The sequence below is a fragment of the Pleurodeles waltl genome, chromosome 7 (genome assembly GCF_031143425.1).
Source record: "Pleurodeles waltl isolate 20211129_DDA chromosome 7, aPleWal1.hap1.20221129, whole genome shotgun sequence".
NCBI lineage: Eukaryota > Metazoa > Chordata > Amphibia > Caudata > Salamandridae > Pleurodeles > Pleurodeles waltl.
In genome coordinates this window covers 77263172-77286819 of record NC_090446.1, presented here as the reverse complement: position 1 = coordinate 77286819, position 23648 = coordinate 77263172, and the positions used below count along the sequence as shown (strand labels likewise).

At 46.7% G+C, this 23648-nt stretch overlaps 1 protein-coding gene across 3 annotated transcripts in view; it reads left to right on the top strand.

Annotated features, from left to right (window-relative positions):
• RIMKLB (ribosomal modification protein rimK like family member B) overlaps nucleotides 1-23648 on the top strand; it is a 93851-nt gene that overhangs the window by 54577 nt on the left and 15626 nt on the right. Inside the window, exons 7-8 of one of the 3 annotated variants that reach the window (XR_011205436.1) lie at nucleotides 527-685; nucleotides 2524-2642. Coding sequence is in view for 2 of the 3 variants with exons in the window: in XM_069242997.1 (XP_069099098.1) it covers nucleotides 2524-2642 (119 nt within the window). In the remaining variant the exon portion in view is untranslated. Of the gene's footprint in view, nucleotides 1-526; nucleotides 749-2523; nucleotides 2643-23648 lie in introns of those variants that run through there. The other 2 variants (XM_069242997.1, XM_069242998.1) reach the window with 2 other exon arrangements.

Genomic DNA, 23648 nt, shown 5'->3' with positions numbered 1-23648 from the left:
TGAAAAGAACCAAGTTTTGGTACGGCCTGACTTTGCTTCGTTCCCCCATTTGTGGTATTGAAGGATTTCTATGCTGTTTTTACAACAAAGCTGCAGATCAATGTCTCCCTAACATGGCTTCAGTCTGCTCTGCAGCCAACCCTGGCTCCTTCTGTCCACCTGATTGATATCGATGTACTGTATGGCTTGTCTTATTTTAACTCATGCTTGATTAAAGTCTTTCAAATGCTTTTCAGGACCTTGAAACACGTGATAGTTTTAAGTGTAGGATTTCGCCACAAGAGCAGACGAAACTCCATGTGTTAAAAAAATCTGCGTCGGGTGATTTTAATTTTTTTTTTTTTTTTTTTTTCATTTGTTTGAAAATGTTTATTGCCTGAGTTAAAGTGCTTTGATTGCTTATTTTGAACTCTTGCCTTTGACCTGCTATTCTTGCTTCCACAGGCCCAAAAAATTAAGTGCTTTAAATGGATGTTTTGTGTTTTTGTTCTAATCCTGCCCACTGCTCTTCTTGCCAACATTGCAGGCGTCCAAACCTTCCCCTGATGAGAGTGGGGTTAAGAGTTCTGTGCCCCCAACCCAAAACCCCTATATCCATGTGGTATAATGTAAAAACACAAACCTCAAAAAAAACAAACCTTGCAGTCAACAGGAGGAGGACCGGCCCACAAACCGTGTCCCCAAGGTAAATCCGTTTTATTTTTCACCATTCTATTACATCCATTTTTTTTTTTTTTTTTTTGCTCGATATCCCTTCTTGCCTCTCTGCTTGACCTTCTCTGTGCTTTTCCTGTTATGCGGAAGTGATCCTTTTTCTCATGTTTTGGGGGGAATTCATGGGTGGAGGGAAGTAGGAGTTTCCTGCTTTTGTTGTATTTTGCACAGACTTTTCTTTTTTGAGACTTCTGGATTCTGATTTCAGGTGAGACCAAGGACAAAAAGTATACAATTTAAGTGACTAGAAAATACACTTTACTGTTAATTTGTGACTTTCCTCCCTATCAGCCCTCAGTTTCTTTACCCTGCCCGATAAGCTTTTACAGGTCTTGGTCCAGAGTGCTGTCTAGAAGACAGGTATGAATTGGCCTTTGTGGGCCTCTGACTTTAGATTGTCAATTTGCACAATTGTCCACTGTTTTGGTTATGGCACTGTTCAGCCTTTGAGCGTGGTGGGGGTATTGATGGTTGGGGTGGCTTGGTGAGCACAAAGGTGGTGTGTACACACTTGCATTTGGAAGCAATTGAGTTTGAGGAGAGCAAGTTGTGCTTGAGAGCTACATTTGCCTTGTCGGCGTACAAATGTGACGACTTACCTCCAGTGTGCTAATCTTGAACTGTTCATATATCTCCAGTGTCAGAGTTGGCAACCACTCAGTCTTTATAAGTGCTATAAAGGAAAGTCCCAGTACATTATCCTTGCCACACTGCTTCCTTCCCTGCTTGACATTGCATTGTCTTTCTGTTTTGGTACTCTCCTTACCCATGAATATTCATCGCACAGGACTGTTGAAACAGCTCTTTTGCAGTAAGGTACATGGAAATGCCCCAAAGGATCTCTGAAATGAAAAGCACAATCCTCTTTCCCCATTGAATATGCAGTTTGGCTTGATGCACATGTATTTTCAGTATTTTTTTTTTTTGTTGATGTTACAAAAAGGGCGTTAAGGAAAGTTTGCTAGTTCAAGGGCAGGAGAATACATTTAGTGGCATTTTAAGTGCGTTCAACGCTGCACTACCAACTCCTGTCTTTTTTTTCTGGGCGGTTTGATTCCCATAAACACATGTTTTTGAGGGTGTCTTGGTACTGGTTACTGAGTTGATTGCATCTATCGCAATGGAGTTACTGGTTTCTTGGTTGCCTGTAATCTACGGGTCTGGTAAGAACTTTACTTTTGATTCATAACTGTATTATGTTCAGCAGACCAAAGTCCTTTTAAGCATTGATGGAAGCAGGCACTGAAGAGGGTGGAGGGAGGTATGGGTGAATGGAGATACCTGTAGTGTGTGGGGAGGGATTATTATCCTAAGCCTCGTGCACTCTGGGTTATTTGGAGTCTGTAGCTCTAAATCTAGCAGGCTTGCCATTTCCCCTCCACTTGAGCTTGCAGCTCCTGGCAGTGGTAACCAGTTTGCCAACATGCTCGCCCATGAAACACTGGGAATGGGCATAGAGGCATCATTAATGTTATGATACATGCTGCAATGCCCACTTCTGGGGTGGATCTCGAAACTGTTTAAGGGGAAGCATTCATGTTGCTGATGGAGGTTTGGTCTTGCTGTTTAACTGCCTACTTTAAGAGCTTTTCTCAGCGGTACTGGTGCTTCTTTATTTTACATCTTTGTTCATCTTTTCGCCATCTTGCTGTGTGGAATTGAATTGGGTGAAGCTTGGGTCTATTGTCTTCAGTAAAAGTGGGAGGTGGAAAACTTTAATAATGGTTCTATCCCAGCTGCCTTCTTTTCTGCTCTGGTTTGCACTGTTCATTAAGCACAATTCTTTTGTGTACTTTCTGCTGCAAACAGAGTAATGGCCTCCTAATTGATAAAGTGGGAGGATGCAGAGGAAAGGAGTATGCTGCAGAGTTCCTTGGAGGAAGGTGGCAACCTCACGATTGGGAGTATGCAACACTACATAATCCAGGGTGAGTATAATCTTTATTTACTGTGCAATTTTGTTTTTACTTTTAGAATAAATTTCCAGTGGTTAAAAAAAATGGTGCTGCTTGTTATACGGGAGCATTTAATCATATGATGAATCTGCAGATCTTTGGAATAATATTGGGTTATCAGATAGTTCAGGTTCCCCTGTAGTGCCCAGAAGCTTTGCATATGCATACTTACCTATGCATCCGCAGGACTTTCCGTACTTGAAATTGTCCTAATGGTGCAAAGGCAGTTCCCTCACAGGTGTGAGGAAGCCTTCCAACACCCCTGGGTTATGTGAAAAGGTAGCTTTTACAAAATGTTTTGCAGACTGTGTGCTCTTTATACCATTTTACTTATGGGAGGATGTTCTGCTTCTCAGGTCCCACATTACCATTTCTTGAAAGCATCCTGCTGACTTGAAGATTTCCATCGTGGGATTTTGTAGGAAGCTGGTTCTGTTGATACTATATCAAAATAAGATCTAGTGTGTGCAGAGTGCTGTTGGGGAGGAGGAAGGGGGGGGGGCTTGCTCATAATTGCCCGGGGGATCATCTCTAGCTGGTTGGGCCACCTGGGCATGGGCTGTGGGAATCTAGTGCAGAGTGGTCGGAACTAAAGCATTTTGAGTGAGGCTGGAGTCCTTGGTGGTTTCTTCTTAGACAGGGCCGCTGTCCACGGGAGTTGTTGGTCCTTTTGGGTGCAGGGCAGTCCTCTGGAGCCTGGCAGGAGTCACTGGTCCCACTGGATGTGTTGCGGTTGTGCAAGTTCTTTAAAGCAGGAGACAGGCTGGTAGGGCTGGGGCCAACTCAGTTGTCTCCCTTCTGCTATGCTGGGGTTCAGCTTAGCAGTCATTCTTGTTTGCTTGCCAGGAAACTTGTGATCTGGGTTCAGGGAGGCCCTTAAATTCTAGATTTAGGGGTGTTTCAGGGGTCAGGGCAGTAGCCAATGGCTACTGTCCCAGAGGGTGGCTACATCCTCCTTGTGACCACTCCCTTTGGGGAGCAGGGCAAAAACCTAATGCTATTGGTCCCTGTCCTCCAAACCAATATGGAGGATTCTGCAGGGAGTGGGGGTCACCTCAGCCCTGTACGCCTTAGGGGTGGTCCTGGCTTGGGTGGTCACTCCCTGTTTTCCATAATTTTCCTGCCGGGCTTGCTGCAAAAACTGGGGCTTTGGTGGTGGTGAGGGGGGTGCAACTTAAATAGCTGGAGGGCACTGTAATCTGAGGCTCGAGCCTTTGAGGCTCACTGCCAGGTGTTGCAGTTCCTGTAGGGGACGTTTGAAGCACTTCCACCCAGGACAGGCTTTGTTTGACCACAGAGCACAAGGGTCTCACCCCATGTGGTCAAACTTATCTGGAAGTGGCAGTCAGTCCTGCACTAGCAGTGTGGCTAAATACAGGGGACATCTCGAAGATGCCCTCTGGGTGCATTTTTCAATAAATCCCGCGGTGGTTCGTAGGCATGGCACCCTGAGAGGGGTGCTGTGTCAACTTGGTCTTTTTCTCCCCATCAGCACACATGCTGCAATGGCAGTGTACATGTGCTTGTGGTGAGGCCACCCCTAGGGTGGCACAATACATGCTGCAGCCCTTGGGGACCTTCCCTAGCCACATGGCCCTTTGTACCAGGGATACCTTTTACAAGGGACTTAACTGTGTGCCATGGGTGTGTCAATTGTGAAAGGTACGGATTTTGAGAGAACAATGGTTCTGCAGCCTGGTTAGCAGGATCCCAGCACACTTTCAAAGTTGGCATCAACATTTGGCAAAAAGTGGGGGGGATGGGTTAGGGGGGCAAGGGGGGGGGGAGAGAACCATGTCAACAGTGGCACTTTCCTACAGATATAATACATAATTATTCCCTTTAAAGGAAGTGGAAAAGGATGCAAGTGAACTAAATTTGGTCTAGATGGTGCCTAAGACAGCCAGTGCAGCCACCTGTCCAGCATTTGATCTTTTGTAGACTCACATGTTTGAATATTTCCATGCTTCAAGTTGAGAATCTACCAGTAGAAAGAACACTACAGTTTATTCCTTTAAACAAGCTATGCAAATCTATTCTACAGGCTGTTATCAATTTTAACCAGTTCTCGCTGCACTGCTGACTTAACTTCATCTTGCATGTTCCCAGTTAAGGTTCTTGCTACAGTTCCTTGTAAATGCAAGTTCTCCAAGAGTCTGCCCTAACAGTCATTCTCCAATACTTGCATCCTTTATAGTCTTATGCATGAATCCTCCGTCACCTATCTGACAGTGTCCATATCCCATAGGCTGTGAGTTCATGCGAGTTTGGCATACTCATGAACTAAGTCAGCTAATCGTGTTCAAATGAACTAACGACCTCACCTTGAGTAGTCTTCCTTCAGATTTTGTAGCACTAGTGTGAAAGATTGCGGATTTAATTGGAAGGAGCATGTGAATATGAAAGATGACAATAGTGGGAACTTTATTCCCCCAGTATTATAAATGTCATAGATTCACATGCTTGAATCGGAGTCCAACATAGTACAGTAATGACAACATACTAATAAACATTGAATTGCATGTAATGAAGATATGGCTCCCACTATTGAAAGATGACAATACAGAAATGCAGCAGTGGGGCAAACCATGACCTTTCAAGAAAATACTGGTGATTAAAGGTGCCTGTTTCATATTGCCCTGCATACGGTAATCAGTGAGACTTCAGAGAACAGGGTTGTCCACATTGTAACACTTCGAGTGGTGTGAGCTGTAACTGTACCTTGGAGCAGTCTGCCTGCTTTTCAGGGACTTCAAAGCTGTAACCACCCAAACAGTTGTTCCATGTTGTATGGAAATGCCTTCTTTGTATGGGCACCACCACGTTTTTTGACTGATGTTGTTTAGGTGGAGCATGGCAGCACGCAAGTGCTGCTTTTCTGACGTGTTGGTATGTATCTGGACTTTTAACACCCGTACCACTTGTTCGTGGGCTTGCCCTTCAGAAATGCTTTGACATTTGTAAATGGTTTTTCTCCCTCCTTAGGGAGGTTTTGTTACCACCTTGGCCATCATCCCTATTACAGGGCTAATTGCACTTTTGCAGATAAGTTTTACTTCAAGCAAACTTTTTTCCTTTTTGTTTCTCTTTACACTGGTGCTAATAGCAGCCATATCGTTGTGAATCAACTTGCTTGTGGTAAACGGTTACTTTTATTTTTTTTCAATTTGTGGCAAGAAAAGTCTGGTTAGGAGTTTACAACTCTACTAGCTCTAACTGGATTGCAAATGCTTGTTTTTTTGACTGAATGCACTAATGCCTGCTAACCAGACATTTGTGCTTATGCCCTTACTCTCAAACAGTTATGTTGAATTGGTTCATATCCAATTAGCTAAGGTAATTTACCTGTAAGTCCCAAGTAATTCATACCCAGGGCCTGTAAGTTAGACCTCAGTGCCCCCTTATTCCCCTTAGGTGTTTATGTGTAAGTCACCTTAATGGCAGGCCTATCGAGTTGTGAGGGTGCGCCATATCATGTGCAGAACATGCATTTTATGTGTTCTGATGGTAAAAACGCAATTTTCTTTTAAACAGTGGAAAGGCTTGATCACCCAATTGGCAAGTAGTTACATGCTACCCTCACCTGTGTGAACTCTTGAATGGTAGACCAAAGTGGGCCATCAAAGGTATGAAACCACTTAAGCCTGGCTTTGGTTTTCAAGCCAAAAGTAACAAAACACGTTGCAGTGTGCAACTTCTGCAAAGTTGCCACTTTGCCTTTAGACCCCTACATAACAGTTGCACACAGTCCCTGTCACTGAGACAGCTTTCTGCCCTTCTTGGGAGATGTGCTTAGGACTTCCACGAAAGGATACAATTTGGACTTACTCTGGAAGACGGTGTCCTCTCCCTCCTGTTAGCCCTAAAGGCGAGCTTAAAAGAAGCTATCTTTCGGCAAATGGTTAACACTTGAGAGAGGGGCTAGTCCACTGTTCCAGCAGACAGGCTGGCACTGGGGAATGGATAGGGGGAAACCAGTTGCCAAACAGGTTTTCCAGGGGAGGGTAAGGGAGCTTCATATGCTGGTAGAAGCATCCTACTATATTTGAAGTGAGCTGAATAGATGCCACACTTGGCAAGACAGGATCATCAGGTGGGAGGAAACATGGTAGCCCATTCCCTACCAACCACATCCTGCTTTGTTTTTTAGCATAATTGAGGCACTTCCAGCACCCCAACCTTAGATCTGGACTGGTAAAAGGACAGAGGGAATGCTCTGCTACACCATGTAACTGGTAAAGACTGCAGCTAGTGGATACAAAAGACAAGGGACTGTCTGCTGTATGCTGCTGAGTATCCTCCAGAACCCAGCCAAGAGGCTCCAAGGGTCAGCTGACTAGCCTCTTGTTTGCAGAACAGGGACACAACAGCTGAAGAAGCCAGTTGAGAGCCCAAAATCTTCCAACTGCCACCATGCAACTCCAGGATCCAGGACCCGACTCAGTCACATCTAACTCCTTGTTGGGCACTCCCTTTCCTTAGTCATTCTATACACGGTTCAGTTTTGTTTGCAGCAAATAAGACGCTGTGGTTTTTCTGACCTTGTACCAGGAGACACTCTGAAAATGGCTGGACTGCCAGGGAATTCTCCTGGTGGAAACAACCTTGCAGGCTTCGAACACCAGGGCAGATTAACTTGGCCATTAGTGCCTAGTGAATCTCGAGTTGGTTGCACCCAGAGCTGGCCCCCTAGGCCCCTTCTGCAAATTTGGAAAACCTTGGCTCTCTATTTGCCGCTACAAAAACCACCTAATGTCTTTACTTATGCATGTGTTGGAGTTTCCAAGGCATCTCGCTTTGAGATTTGTTTCACCTAGTTGAACTCTAGACTCCTGTATACCTTTTTTTTGCCGATGCCATTCCTATGCCGAGTTCTCAAGATCAGGCCCAACCAGGCCATTGTTATCTTAGTGGCTCCGGATTGAGCACAGAGTATGGTATCTAACTCCTGTGCTTGAGCATATATCCTCCAATCAGGCTGCCTCTCTGAGAGGACCTGCTCTCACAGCACAGGCAGGGTTCTGCACCTAGATCTTTGCAACCTCCACCTTGATGCTTGGAGATAGTGGTGACAGCTGGACACCTACGACCTTCCTCCAGAGTTGGTGGTTGTCATCTTGGCAACCAGGTATCCCTGAACAAAAACTGTCTATACCAGTCAGGACAAACCTGTGGTTTGGTGCAGTACACGCCAGATTGACCCACTTCAGGCCAAGTTATCTTACATTCTGTTATTTTCTCTGGCTCTGCAAGGCTTTGCTTTGGGCATGGTTAAGGAATATCTTTTGGCCGCCTTATGGTTGCCAGGTCAGCCCTCCTTGTTTAATCACCAGTTGATATTTTTGAAAGGGTTAAAAGATGTTTTTGCCTTCCCCCTTTTAATGCCCCAATGAGTGTAAGCTGGTCCTCACTTATCTGATGTGCACTCCTTCCGAGTCACTTCACAGCTGACTCTTATGGCTCACTGGTTCTGCAGACGCAAGCATCATTTTGACCAAAAGTTGTGACGTTGTACCACATCACTCAAACTATCACCCTACTGGAGTTCTATGCTCCATCTCATCCCTTTGAGGAGGAGAGGCTCTATCACTTGGATTACAAAAGTACGCTCTGCTTTTACTTGATCATACCAAGGCACGCTGGGTGGGCGCTCGGCTCTTTGTGGGGTTCTCTGGAGTGTTTAAAAATCTTCTGCTAGATCATGTTCTGCATTAAGATCTACTATGCATTGACAAAGTGGCCTTCAGAAGGACTTGGTGCTCATTCTACCAGGGCCAAAGCTGCTACTACTGCATTAATGTACTGAGTGCAAGTCCTAGAGCTATACCAGGCAGTGAATGGGGTGTCCCTAATACATTCACAAACCACTATTTTCTGGACAGTCCGTATCGCCAAGAGGTTTTTTACCTGCTCAGTAGGTCCATTCACAGACCTGCCCTTCAATAGATACTGCTTTGGTATCAATTCAGAAGATGAATACGTGCCTAAAATTCTATCAGAAGAACAAGATACTTGGCTTTGGTAGACTCTAGCTGCAGATTCCTCACCGTCCTTCTCATCCTCCTTCTGTGATGGGATCTCATTAACAGATGAAGTTCTAAGTCTAGGAATCGCCAGTCCTCTCACCTGTTTCACTAAAGGTGAGCATGATTCTGCTTTTGATATTTTGTAATGTATAATGATTCAATCATGGGAGTGTTTGAAAGAGCCAATGTTGGAGAAGAAATTACTTAGCTGTAGCTGCAGTTCAACATTGAAAATACTTTCTTCAGGTTCACAAAGATGGGTTGTTCTGAGATTCAATCTTAAAGCTCCCCAAGGTGGAATCTTGCCCTTCCACCGTAACCAGGCCATACAGCTCCCAGTCTTTCCACAGCCAGTTTCTATAGTGGAACAAGCTTTTTCCCCTTAGTTATCCAAAGTGCTCTTTTATTACATCAACATGACCAATCCTTTTTGAAAACCTGACCAGCTCTTTGTAACCTTTATGAAGCCTCACACCTCATTTAGAGGTGGCTAGTCAGTGCATTCAATCTATCTACCGCTAAGTCCTACTTCTCCTGAGAGTGCATTACACACTCGGGGCAACCATGGCTTTCTTGGGTAACAATCAATTAGCAGGCGTCTACAAAATGGTTATCTGGTCAGCACCACCACACCTTTACCAAGCGCTACAGTGAGGACCTCTTATCCTAACACAGACAGACTTGAGGACATTGATCAACATCAGCATCTTCTCCATGCTAGCCACAGCTTATGGAGGGTGCCAGTCTATGCAGAGCATTTGTATCTTTAGCCACACATGCTGCAAACGGAAAATGTTACTGTGTAAGTATTTGTGGTGCTATAGATTCACATTTGCTCGCCCTCCTCCATGGAGTCATGTTAACTGCAGATCTTATTACCTGGTTGAAACTGCCTAGGTCTATGGCATGTGTAGCTGTAGATGCACATGCTCTGCATACTTTTGCCATCTAGTTTTTCTTCGAAGAAGCTGTTGGAGTCACAAGGTAGTGACCCCGCAGTGATACTGAGCATGGGCATTGACTCCATTGTTTTCTTTCTGTCTGGTTCGGATGTGTTCGGTGCTCCGGTTCAAGAAAGTTTCTGGCTCTCTTCAGGCCTAAAATGGTTTCCATACACTTCTGTATTGTTTGTGTTCCATTCACATACATGAAACAAGGAGAAAAACCCACTTACTTGGTTCGGCATGCTTGGCTTCTGGCCAGGCTTACTTTATTTTCATAATTTGGTACACAAAAAATGCGCTGCTTATGGAAGACACCTTTTTGATTTTGTCCAAGATAAATATCCACATGCAGACCTCCACTTGTTTTGCAACCTCTGCTTATCTCCTGACCAGGAAAGTTGAGGCCTGTTGATAGTTTCAATTGAAGATACTATGTGATCATCTGGTGCATAGAACAATGCAGCACAAGGAGTTGGAAGAGGCACTGGACATCTTCTGTATTCAAGACCTTGAACCGCATGAAGAGGTACATGAGGGTTCCACAGCAGAGAATGCCTTCTCCATTCCGGACTCTGAATTGGATTTGGAGGCTGAGACCAGTGTGCACACTTGGGAAATTACATTGATGCAGTACAAAGGCCCTGGTCATACCCGCCAAATAACATTCAGCACTGACTGAACAGAAGGCTGCTGGGCCCCCACTGCCGTCAGGCCATAGGAGGCACCAAACAAGCATTGAGGCCCTCCCTCCAGTTTGGCACAGGCTAAACCTAAACTTCTGACAGTCTTCTGACTTGAAAGGTTTCGGCATCAAGCCAACCATCAATGTCTGTTCCAACATCAGCACTGACCAATCTGGCACAAACCTGGATTCTTCAGCATCGAAAGTGTCAACACCTGCTTAAAAATTGACTATTTAGGCACCAGAGCCTATTTTATAGACTGGCAGAGAAACTATCTGAAACAGAAGACAATACATATCCAGTCTAAAACTGGTTGGATCGTGGCAAAATCAACAAAGCTGACACCAACTCAATCTAAACGCCAGCCTTCATTGAAGAGGCCTCATCTACCGACGTCCAATAAGAAAAAGGACATGGCCATCATTCCAATTCCTCCACCTTTACCACCCTCTCCTTCACCTTCATTTTTTTCACCAAACCAATCACAATAAGATATATGAAGAGATAATTAGGGGAACTCCACAATCCTATGTAGGTCAAGCAGTGGATGATGATACAAACAGCCACAATTAGATCCTTGGGACAAATGACATTGACCCACCAGGTGATACTGACCCTGAAGTGTATCCAGCTAAATCATCTCCACCAGATACCACATCATTTAACCAATTAGTAGCTAGAGTGGTTGCATATCAGGCCCCCTACACTAGGACCCTATAAAATGTTAATTATCTGAAACGCTTTCCTCCACTACTCTGGCTTGACAGTACCTGCCCATGTTGAAAGTTTGACACTGAATGCGGGCGACCTTTTTAACAGTCCCGTCCATGCTAAAATACTAAAAGGATTGATTTTTTAAAAAAATGTACACTGGGTAAGTGACATTTTCTCTGTGTTCGATGGCATGTGTAGCTGCAGATACATATCCTATGCATAGCTCTCCCGACATCTAGTGTTGGGCTCAGAGTTAAACGTTGTTTTTCTTCAAAGAAGTCTTTCGGAGTCATAGGATCGAGGGACAACTTTTGGTTCCAGTGCGCATGGGCATTGACTTAGTTTTCTTTCCGTGGTCGGGTTTGGATGTGTTGCCTCTCACCCGAAATTTTGATTCAGAAAACCTTCTTATTCGTCAGTATTTCGATCTTATTTCCCATCTAGCATCAAACCGGTAGTACTGTCGGAACCTTCATTTTACGCCCTTCAGGTCACACCTGTTCAGGCCTCCGTGAGGAATCCACAGGTAGCTAATGTATCCACCAGAAAAGTAGTTACCGAAGGTAAGTAACTCGTTCTTCTGATGGATACAACTACCTGTGGATTCCTCACCTAATGAATAGAGTCCCAAAGCAGTACCACGCCCGGCGGTGGGTGCCTAAATGGTCAAACCAAGAAATCCTGCAGCACTGACCGTGCAAAATGGCCGTCCCTTCTAACCTCAGAATCCAAACAGTAATGTTTTGCAAAAGTGTGAAGGGACGACCAAGTTGCGGTCTTGCAGATGTCGACCACAGGAACACCTCTGGCCAAGGCCGAAGTGGCCGACTTAGCTCTGGTGGAATGAGCTCTAATGCCCTCAGGAGGATCCTTCTTTGCCAAAGAGTAACAGATTTTAATGCAAAGAACAACCCACCTGGATAGTGTTCTCTTGTGGACTGCCTTTCCTCTCCTCTTGCCCACGTATCCAATAAACAGCTGATCCTCCAGCCTGAAATCCTTTGTTCTATCAATAAAGAAGCTCAACGCCCTCTTTGGGTCCAGACGGTGCAGTCTTTCTTCCTCTTTGGAAGGATGAGGCGGAGGATAGAACGTGGACAAAGTAATTGCCTGAGCCAAATGGAAGGGTGAAACAACCTTCGGGAGGAAAGCAGCCTTGGTCCTCAACACCACCTTATCCCCATAAAAAGTTGTATAAGGGGGCTTTACTGATAAGGCCTGCAACTCACTCACTCTCCTTGCTGATGTTATAGCTATCAGGAAGACTGTTTTTAAAACCAAATACCTTAAGGGGCAAGAATGCATAGGTTCAAAAGGGGACCCCATAAGGAAAGTCAGGACCAAGGACAAATCCCATTGCGGCATAACGAATGGCTTTGGAGGATATTTATTTAAAAGACCTATCAAGAATCTGATAATAGGGGATTTAAATAAAGATGGTTGGTCTGGAAGACATATGAAGGCTGACAAGGCCGATAAATAACCCTTAATGGTAGCCACTGCACAACCTTTCTGCGCTAGAGACAGAGCAAAAGACAAAACGTCCGATAGATGAGCATGCAAAGGATCAATCTGCCTCTCTCCACACCACGCAACAAATTTAGACCATCTATTAGCGTAGATAGATTTAGTGGAGTGTCGCCTGGCCGCTAATATAACATCCACTACGTCAGGCGGGAGAGAGAAGGAACTCAGGTTGCCCCGTTCAATCTCCAGGCATGTAGGTGCAGACTCTGGAGGTTGGGGTGTAGAACCTGCCCCTGCGAGAGGAGGTCTGCCCTGAAAGGGAGACGGAGCGGAGGGCACATTGAGAGTTGGAGAAGGTCGGAGTACCATACCCTCCTTGGCCAATCCGGAGCTATTAGGATGACTAGAGCCCGGTCCTGGCGAATTTTCCTCAATACTTGAGGAAACAAGGGTATGGGAGGAAACGCGTAAAGCAACTGGCCGCACCAGGTTATTTGAAACGCGTCCCCCAACGCTCCCTGCATCGGATACTGGAGGCTGCAGAATAACGGACAATGCGCGTTCTCTCGAGTGGCAAACAGATCTACCCGAGGAAACCCCCACCTCTGGAAGATTAAACGGACTTGATCTGGATGGAGACGCCACTCGTGGTCTGCCGAGAATTGGCGACAGACTGTCCGCACGCACGTTCAAGACTCCGGCCAGATGGTTTGCTATCAAGCAAATCTGATGGTCCTTTGCCCAGGACCATAGTCGAAGAGCTTCTCTGCAGAGAAGGTACGACCCCACTCCTCCCTGCTTGTTTATGTACCACATCGTGGTAGTATTGTCCGTTAGGACCTATACCGACTGACCACGAAGGGAAGGGAGGAAGGCCTTGAGAGCCAGACGTACAGCCCGTAACTCTAACAGATTGATGTGAAACATCTGTTCCTCTGGAGACCAAAGGCCTTTGATCTCCAGATCCCCCAGATGAGCTCCCCACCCTAGAGTGGAAGCATCCGTTATGACTGTGGCCACTGGTGGCGACTGCTGGAACGGCTTTCCTTGTGAAAGATTGTTGCTTGCAATCCACCACTTCAAATCCACAGCAGCATCTCTGGAGATCTTGACAGTACTCTCTAGATCCCCTTTGTGTTGAGACCACTGCCTTCGGAGGCACCACTGAAGAGCCCTCATGTGCCAGCGAGCATGCGTGACCAACAGAATGCAGGAGGCAAACAGACCGAGCAGACGAAGGACCTTGAGGACTGGAACTACCGCTCCATTTCGAAACATTGGAACCAAATCCTGAATATCTTGAATCCGCTGAGGCGGAGGAAAGGCCCGACCCAATGTTGTATCCAGTACTGCCCCTATGAACAGGAGGTGCTGAGAGGGCTCTAGGTGAGATTTGGGCTCGTTCACCGAAAAACCCAGGTCGAACAACAACTGGGTTGTTGACTGCAGATGATGCGACACAAGCTCCGGGGACTTGGCTTTGATCAACCAGTCGTCCAAGTAAGGGAATACTGCTATCCCCTTCCTTCTGAGTTCTGCCGCAACCACCGACATCACCTTCGTGAAGACTCGAGGTGCTGAAGTAAGACCAAACGGAAGGACCGCAAACTGATAGTGCTGCGATCCCACCACAAACCGGAGATACTTCCTGTGTGACTTGAGTATCGGGATATGAAAGTAAGCATCCTGCAAGTCGACAGACACCATCCAGTCTTCCTTGTTCAACGCCAAAAGCACCTGTGCTAGGGTCAGCATCTTGAACTTTTCCTGCTTGAGGAACCAATTCAAGATCCTCAGGTCCAGGATTGGTCTCAAACGACCATCCTTCTTGGGAATCAGGAAATACCTTGAGTAACATCCTCGACCCCTTTCCTGCTCTGGGACCAACTTCACCGCGCCCTTTGAAAGGAGGGCTTGTACCTCCTGTTCTAGCAACAGGAGGTGTTCTTCTGAACAATAAGAAGGGCGGGGCGGGATGAGGGGCGGGAACTCCCGAAAGGGAAGGGTGTAGCCTTTTCCCACAATACTGAGAACCCAAGTGTCCATTGTAACAGTCTTCCATTTGGTGAGAAAATGCTGTAATCTTCCCCCTACAGGAGAGGAGTGAGTGGGAAATGGTGGAAGCCTAAGGCTGCTTCCCCTGCTGCACCCCGCCAGAGGATGAGGAAGAGGCAGAGTGCTGCTGAGAGGCTCCTCTGGTGCGGACCCTACCGCTCCCCCTAAAAGATCTATAGGGATGGGAAGAGGCAGGTTGCTGATATCTTCCCCGAAAGGAAGAGGAGGAAGAGCCACGCCCAAATCCACAAAACCTCCTGAAAAATCTGGAAGAGGCCGTGGAAGAAGGAGCTTGGAGCCCTAACGACTTAGCCGTGGCCCTGCTCTCCTTAAAACGTTCCAAGGCCGAATCAGCCTTGGCTCCAAACAGTTTGTCCCCATCAAATGGGAGATCCAACAATGTGGACTGTACATCCGCAGAAAAGCCCGAGTTACGGAGCCAGACCTGTCTCCTTGCCACCACAGTTGTGCCCATTGCTCTGGCTACCGAGTCGGTGGTATCCAGTCCCGTCTGGATAATCTGGGTCGCAGCAGCCTGGGCATTTGAAACAAGATCCAAAAGACCCTGGGGAAGCTCTGTAAATGAGGAAATGTCATCCATCAGAGCATGAATATACCTCCCCAGGATACAGGTTGCGTTGGTGGCCTTCAACGCCAGACTGCAGGACGAAAAAATCTTCTTGGACTGCGCCTCTAGTTTCTTTGAATCTCTGTCCCCAGGCACCGTTGGGAAAGAACCAGGCGCTGACTTAGATGAACAGGAGGCCTGCACCACCAAGCTCTCCGGCGTAGGGTGCCTAGACAGAAAACCAGGGTCAGTCGGAGCCGCCCGATACCTCCTGGCCACGGCTCTGTGAACTGCTGGGGAAGATGCCGGCCTCTTCCACACCTCTAACACCGGATCCAGCAGAGCGTCATTAAATGGCAAAAGAGGCTCCGCCGCAGCTGAGGCCGGATGTAGCACCTCTGTTAGAAGGTTTTGTTTAGCCTCCACCACCGGCAAAGGCAGGTCCAAAAAACTAGCTGCCTTCCGTACCACTGCATGAAAGGAAGCAGCCTCCTCAGTGTATTCTCCCGGGGACGAAAGATCCCACTCAGGGGAAGTGTCCAGCCCACTGGCCGACTCCAGACCACGCAGCCCATCACCCGAGTCCTCTAGCTCTCCTTCCTCCAGGGCTCGTTGGTACTCCTGCTCCTCTAATACACGGAGAGCACGTCTCCTCGAATGAAGCCGTTGTTCAATACGCGGAGTCGACAATGCCTCCGCCGAAGTCTAAGATCGGTGCCGATCTTCAGAAGCCACCAACGCCGCGTCCGGCGCCACAGGTAACTTCGGCGCCGACGAAAGAGCAGTTGAAGCAGATGGACCCACCGGAGTCACAGGCCGAAATCCCGACGACGACGGGATGGAAATCCCCGGGGCCAATCCCTCTGAAGCCACCGGAGCGGCCACCGGCGCCGACACTGGCGCCGAGCCCACGTTCCCAAAAGGGAGAAAGGGCATAAAGGGTGCCGGCCGTAGAGGCGCAGGATCACCCAATGAAAAGGCCAAAGGCCCAGCCGGAGCACCCCCTGGAGCCATCTGTTGGAAGATGGCATACATCGCATTCAAGAATGCGGAACTATCGGCTCCAGGGGTGGGAAAAGACGGATACTGGGGTGCCTGTCTCGGAGGCGACCCCGGCGCCGGCCTCGACGTCTGCAACGCCGGAGAAAACACCTGAGGCTCCAATACCTCAATCACCGACGCCTGTCCAGGTGAAGTTGGAGACACCGGAGAGGGCAACGGCGTCTAAGGATGCGGCGTAACCGTGGGACTGATCTCCCATGTCCTTCGGCGCCGATCCGAAGACCTGGAACGAGTCTCCTTCGAATGACGCCAAGATTCTCTACGGCGCCGGGAGTCCCGATGACGCTGATGTCTTGGAGAAGAAGACTTCTTGTGATGCTTCTCCTTCGATTTCGCCATAAACAGCTTCGCCTCACGTTCCTTGAGGGCCTTTGGATTCATGTGCTGGCATGAATCACAAGTCGAGACGTCGTGGTCGGAGCTCAAACACCAAAGGCAATCGGAATGAGGATCCGTCACCGACATCTTGCCTCCACACTCACGACAAGGCTTGAATCCAGACTTTCTCTGCGACATTATTACCACAGCGAAAGACTACGCAGCAAAAATACACTGTAACCACAAAAGTAACAGTTGCTCCCTCGAAGATAACCGTTTCGAATGCATGGAAAAAAGGGAACTGACGTCCGCACGTCGTCGAGGACCTCTTATTGCCTGTATGACGTCAGACGGCGTCGCGTGGGCTAGAGTGACGTCCTCGTCGACGTGCAGAGACTAGTAAGAAGATGTTCGATGGCATATGTTGCTGCAGATACACATGTTTGGCACAGTCCGCTGCCTGGTGTTGGGCTCGGAGTATTACAAGTTGTTTTTCTTCGAAGAAGTCTTTTTGGTCACGGGACCGAAGGACTCCTCCCTCCTCGGCTCCATTGCGCTTGGGCGTCGACTCCATCTTAGATTGTTTTTTTCCGCTGTCGGGTTCGGACGTATTCCTTTTCGCTCCGTGTTTCGGTTTGGAAAGTTAGTCAGAATCTCGGAAGAAAGCGTCGGTATTGTTCCGTTCGGTATCGGGATAGTTAGGTACATCGACACCGATCATCGGAAGACTTTGGGGTAGTTTCGATCCCCCATCGGGGCCTGGTCGGCCCGACTGCGTGCGACATCGAAGCCGATGGAACGGACCCCGTTTCGTTTCTGCCCAAAATGTCACAGTAAGTATCCTTATACAGATCAGCACTTGGTCTGTAACTTGTGCTTGTCCCCCGAGCACAAGGAGGATACCTGTGAAGCCTGTCGAGCCTTCCGGTCCAGAAAAACACTCCGGGACCGAAGAGCCAGGCGTCAACAAATGGCGTCCACGTCGACAAAACAACGTTTCGACGAGGAAGAGGAAACATTCTCGGTTCCGGAATCAGAATCCGGAGACTCCGACGTCGAACAACAGCAACAAACTGTGAGTAAGACGTCGAAAAGTAAATCCATCGACAAACCGAAAGCCCAGGGGACGCCACTGCCAACAGGCCATGGCTCGACCCATAAAACAGGCGACCCGTCGAAGGCGCCGAAAAAGGGCACGCCCATAGCGAAGACACCTGACTCCGGTCGAGGGACCGCCATGGAGCAACCTCGGAGCCGAGAAAGCGGCTCCGAGAGACAAAAACAAGATACCGGCACCGAAAAACATCGGCACCGAGAATCCATGCCGAAAGGAACAAAAATTCTGTCGGTGCCGAAACCGAAAAAAGATTCTCTCTCGGCGCCGAAAAATACCACACCTTCATCCTACTCAGAGGAACAAGGAATAAGTGGCCAAATGCACAGATTTGGACAAGAGCTCCAAAGTGTAGAATCGGACTACACACAAAAGAGACTGTACATCCAGCACGACACATGGAAGATATCAACCCTTCCCCCAATCATGAGGAAAAGAAGGATCGGACTTCCAAAGGATGACGCACAACCACAAGCCAAAGTGGTTAAAAAAGTCACGCCTCCGCCCTCTCCACCACAGGCATCGCCGGCACAAACACCGCCACAAATGCACTCACCAGCGCAAACTACCATAAGTCATGACGATCAGGATCAAGACGCTTGGGACCTGTATGACACCCCAGTGCCGGACAATGATCCCGAGTCATACCCCACAAAGCCGTCACCGCCAGAGGACAGTACCTCATACTCGCAACTGGTGGCTAGGGCAGCAGAATTCCACAATGTCCAACTGCATTCCGATCCTATAGAGGATGATTTTTTATTTAACACCCTCTCGGCTACACACAGCCAATATCAATGTCTCCCAATGCTACCAGGGATGTTACGGCACGCAAAACAAATTTTTGAAGAGCCCGTAAAATCAAGAGCCATCACCCCAAGGGTGGATAAGAAATACAAACCACCACCCACAGACCCAGTGTTTATTACTTTGCAGTTACCACCTGACTCCGTGGTAGTAGGGGCAGCTCGCAAGAGAGCAAATTCACATACATCTGGCGACGCCCCCACCTCCGGACAAAGAAAGCCGAAAATTTGATGCGGCAGGGAAAAGAGTAGCATCACAGGCAGCCAACCAGTGGCGCATCGCAAATTCACAAGCGCTGCTGGCCAGATATGACCGCGCACACTGGGACGAGATGCAACTTCTCGTAGACCATCTTCCCCAGGAATACCAAAAAAGGGCGCAGCAAATAGTGGAAGAGGGACAAACGATCTCAAACAATCAAATCCGCTCTTCACTAGACGCAGCCGATACTGCAGCAAGAACAGTCAACACTGCTGTCACCATAAGGAGACACGCTTGGCTACGCACTTCAGGCTTCAAACCTGAAATCCAGCAGGCTGTCCTTAATATGCCCTTCAACGAGAAACAACTTTTTGGCTCTGAAGTGGATACAGCCATTGAAAAACTTAAAAAGGACACAGACACGGCCAAGGCCATGGGCGCACTCTACTCCCCGCAGAGCAGAGGCTCTTTCAGGAAAAACTCCATTTAGAGGGGGGTTTCGTGGCCAACCCACAGACACCACCAGCCAACAAACAAGAACCACACCATATCAGGGTTCCTTCCAAAGGGGAGGTTTCAGGGGATATCGGGGGGGGTCAATTCCCAAGGAGTAGGGGAAGATTCCAGACTCCAAAAACACCTCCACCTAAACAGTGACTTTCAAGTCACGCAACCCCTTCACTCAACACCAGTGGGGGGAAGACTAAGCCAATTCTACCAATCTTGGCAACAGATTACAACAGACAATTGGGTATTAGCAATAATCCAACATGGCTATTGCATAGAATTCCACAACTTCCCACCAAACATCCCCCCCCAAAACACACAAAATGTCACCACAACATTTAGAACTTTTAGGACTAGAAGTTCAAGCACTACTGCAAAAGGATGCAATAGAGTTAGTACCAGTACAACAAAAAAACACAGGAGTTTACTCCCTGTACTTTCTAATTCCAAAAAAAGACAAAACATTAAGACCAATATTAGATCTCAGGACACTAAATACCTACATCATATCGGACCATTTTCACATGGTCACACTACAAGACATCATTCCACTGCTCAAACAGCAAGATTACATGACCACATTAGACCTAAAGGATGCGTACTTTCATATACCAATACACCCTTCTCACAGAAAGTACCTACGGTTCGTATTCAAAGGAATACATTACCAATTCAAGGTGTTGCCATTCGGAATAACAACTGCACCAAGAGTGTTCACAAAATGTCTAGCAGTAGTAGCAGCACACATCAGGAGACAACAGATACATGTGTTCCCTTACCTAGACGATTGGCTAATCAAGACCAACACAGTAAAAAAATGCGCAAACGACACCACATTTGTCATACAAACCCTTCACAAACTGGGGTTTTCCATCAACTATACAAAATCACACCTAGAACCGTGTCAAACACAACAATATCTAGGAGCAACCATCAACACATCAAAAGGAATTGCCACTCCAAGTCCACAAAGAGTGCAGGCATTCCACAAGGTAATAAGTGCTATGTTTCCAAACCAAAAGATACAAGCAAAACATGTGCTAAAACTTCTAGGCATGATGTCATCATGCATAGCCATTGTCCCAAACGCAAGACTACACATGCGACCCTTAAAACAGTGTCTAGCATCACAATGGTCACAGGCACAGGGTCAACTTCAAAATCTGGTGTTGGTAGACCGCCAAACATACCTCTCGCTTCTATGGTGGAACAGCAAAAATTTAAACAAAGGGCGGACATTTCAGGACCCAGTGCCTCAATACGTTATAACAGATGCTTCCATGACAGGGTGGGGAGCACACCTCAATCACCACAGCATTCAAGGACAATGGGATATACACGAAACAAAATATCATATCAATTACCTAGAACTGTTAGCAGTATTTCTAGCGTTAAAAGCCTTCCAACCCATAATAACACACACATACATTCTTGTCAAAACAGACAACATGACAACAATGTATTATTTAAACAAACAAGGAGGAACACACTCAACACAATTGTGCCTCCTAACACAAAAAATTTGGCAGTGGGCGATTCACAACAACATTCGCCTAATAGCACAATTTATTCCAGGAATACAAAACCAACTAGCAGACAACCTTTCGCGAGACCACCAACAAGTCCACGAATGGGAAATTCACCCCCAAGTTCTGAACAAGTACTTTCAAATTTGGGGAACACCCCAGATAGATTTGTTCGCAACAAAAGAAAACTCAAAATGCCAAAACTTCGCATCCAGGTACCCACACCGCGAATCACAAGGCAATGCTCTATGGATTAGTTGGTCAGGGATATTTGCGTACGCTTTTCCCCCTCTCCCTCTCCTTCCATATCTAGTAAACAAGTTGAGTCAAAACCAACTCAAACTCATACTGATAGCACCCACATGGGCAAGACAACCTTGGTATACAACTCTACTAGACCTTTCACTAGTACCGCATGTCAAACTACCCAACAGGCCAGATCTGTTAACACAACACAAACAACAGATCAGGCATCCAAACCCAGCATCATTGAATCTGGCAATTTGGCTCCTGAAATCCTAGAATTCGGACACTTAGACCTCACACAAGAATGCATGGAGGTCATAAAACAAGCTAGAAAACCTTCCACTAGACACTGCTATGCATCTAAGTGGAAAAGATTTGTTTACTACTGCCATGCCAATCAAATACAACCATTACATGCCTCTACTAAAGACATAGTAGGATACTTACTACATTTGCAAAAAGCAAATCTCGCTTTTTCATCTATAAAAATACACCTCGCAGCAATATCTGCTTACCTACAAACTACTCATTCATCGTCTCTATTTAGAATACCAGTTATTAAAGCATTCATAGAAGGGCTAAAAAGAATTATACCACCAAGAACACCACCAGTTCCTTCATGGAATCTTAACATCGTCTTAACAAGACTCATGGGTCCACCTTTCGAACCCATGCATTCCTGTGAAATGCAATATCTAACCTGGAAGGTCGCATTTCTCATTGCAATCACATCCCTCAGAAGAGTAAGTGAAATACAGGCATTTACCATACAAGAACCATTTATTCAAATACACAACAATAAAATAGTTCTAAGAACAAATCCAAAATTTCTGCCAAAAGTAATCTCACCATTCCATTTAAATCAAACAGTAGAATTGCCAGTGTTCTTCCCACAACCAAATTCTGTGGCTGAAAGGGCACTACATACATTAGACATCAAAAGAGCACTAATGTATTACATTGACAGAACAAAGCTAATCAGGAAAACAAAACAACTGTTCATAGCTTTTCAAAAACCACACATAGGAAATCCAATCTCTAAACAAGGCATTGCTAGATGGATAGTCAGATGCATTCAAACATGCTATCTTAAAGCCAAAAGAGAATTGCCTATTACACCAAAGGCACACTCAACCAGAAAGAAAGGTGCTACAATGGCCTTTCTAGGAAACATTCCTATGAGCGAAATATGTAAGGCTGCAACCTGGTCTACGCCTCATACGTTTACTAAACACTACTGTGTAGACGTACTAAATGCACAACAAGCTACAGTGGGCCAAGCTGTACTAAGAACATTATTCCAAACTACTTCAACTCCTACAGGCTAAACCACCGCTTTTAGGGGAGTTAACTGCTTTATAGTCTATGCCAAACATGTGTATCTGCAGCAACATATGCCATCGAACTGAAAATGTCACTTACCCAGTGTACATCTGTTCGTGGCATTAGTCGCTGCAGATTCACATGTACCCTCCCACCTCCCCGGGAAGCCTGTAGCCGTTTAGAAGTAGATCATAAATCTTAAACATCTGAACATTTGTAAATAATTATTAGAAACTCTTAACGTACATACATATTCACTCCATTGCATGGGCACTATTTATACCAAACAACTCCATCCTCACCCTCTGCGGGGAAAACAATCTAAGATGGAGTCGACGCCCATGCGCAATGGAGCCGAGGAGGGAGGAGTCCTTCGGTCCCGTGACCAAAAAGACTTCTTCGAAGAAAAACAACTTGTAATACTCCGAGCCCAACACCAGGCAGCGGACTGTGCCAAACATGTGAATCTGCAGCGACTAATGCCACGAACAGATGTACACTGGGTAAGTGACATTTTCATTCCGTCGAATGCTGGCGCCATGGGAGTATTCATTAGGTGAGGAATCCACAGGTAGTTGTATCCATCAGAAAGTCCAGAATCCATATTCCTAAGGAGACGGGAAGAATCATCACTGCACCTCCTTTTAGAAACCAAAAGAAAGCTGACTTTCCAAGAGGAACTAGACTCTGTGCAACCACCAGCAAAAACCACCAGCAAAGGTGCAAAAACAAAAGAAGCCACTGCCTCGCCACACTTCTCCCTCCAACTTTCTCACCTCAGAATAGCCCACCACCACTGCCTTCAACATTCTTTACATTTACAGGGAGGTACGGCAGACCCATGGGATCTCTATGACCCTGATCCCATTCCAGACAATGCTCAAGACATTTACCCATCAAAACCGTCTCCAGAAGACACCACTGCATACACCCAAGTAATATGTAGGGAAGCAGCCTATCATGGCGTAACCATGCATTCTGAGCCGTTACAGTTTTTTTTTTATTTAATTCACGGTCTTCTACACATTCCAGGTACCAGTGTCTCCCAATGTTACCAGGAATGGTTAAACATGCAGACCAAACTTTTAACAAACCTGTAAAAGCTAGGATTATTACCCCTAGAATTGATAAAACGTATAAGCCGGCGCCTACTGACCCAGATTACATTACTCACCAGGTCCCTCCAGACTCAGTATTAGTCAGTGCAGCAAGAAAGAGGGTAAATAGCCAGTCTTCAGGAGACGCGCAGCCTCCGGATAAGGAGAGTAGAACATTTGACATAGCAGGGAAGAGTTGTTACACTAGCAGCAAATCAGTGGAGAATTGCAAATTCTCAGGCACTTCTAGCCAGGTATGATAGGGCCCATTCGTACGAAATGCAAGATATACAGAATCTCCCAAAGGAGCACCAAAAAGAG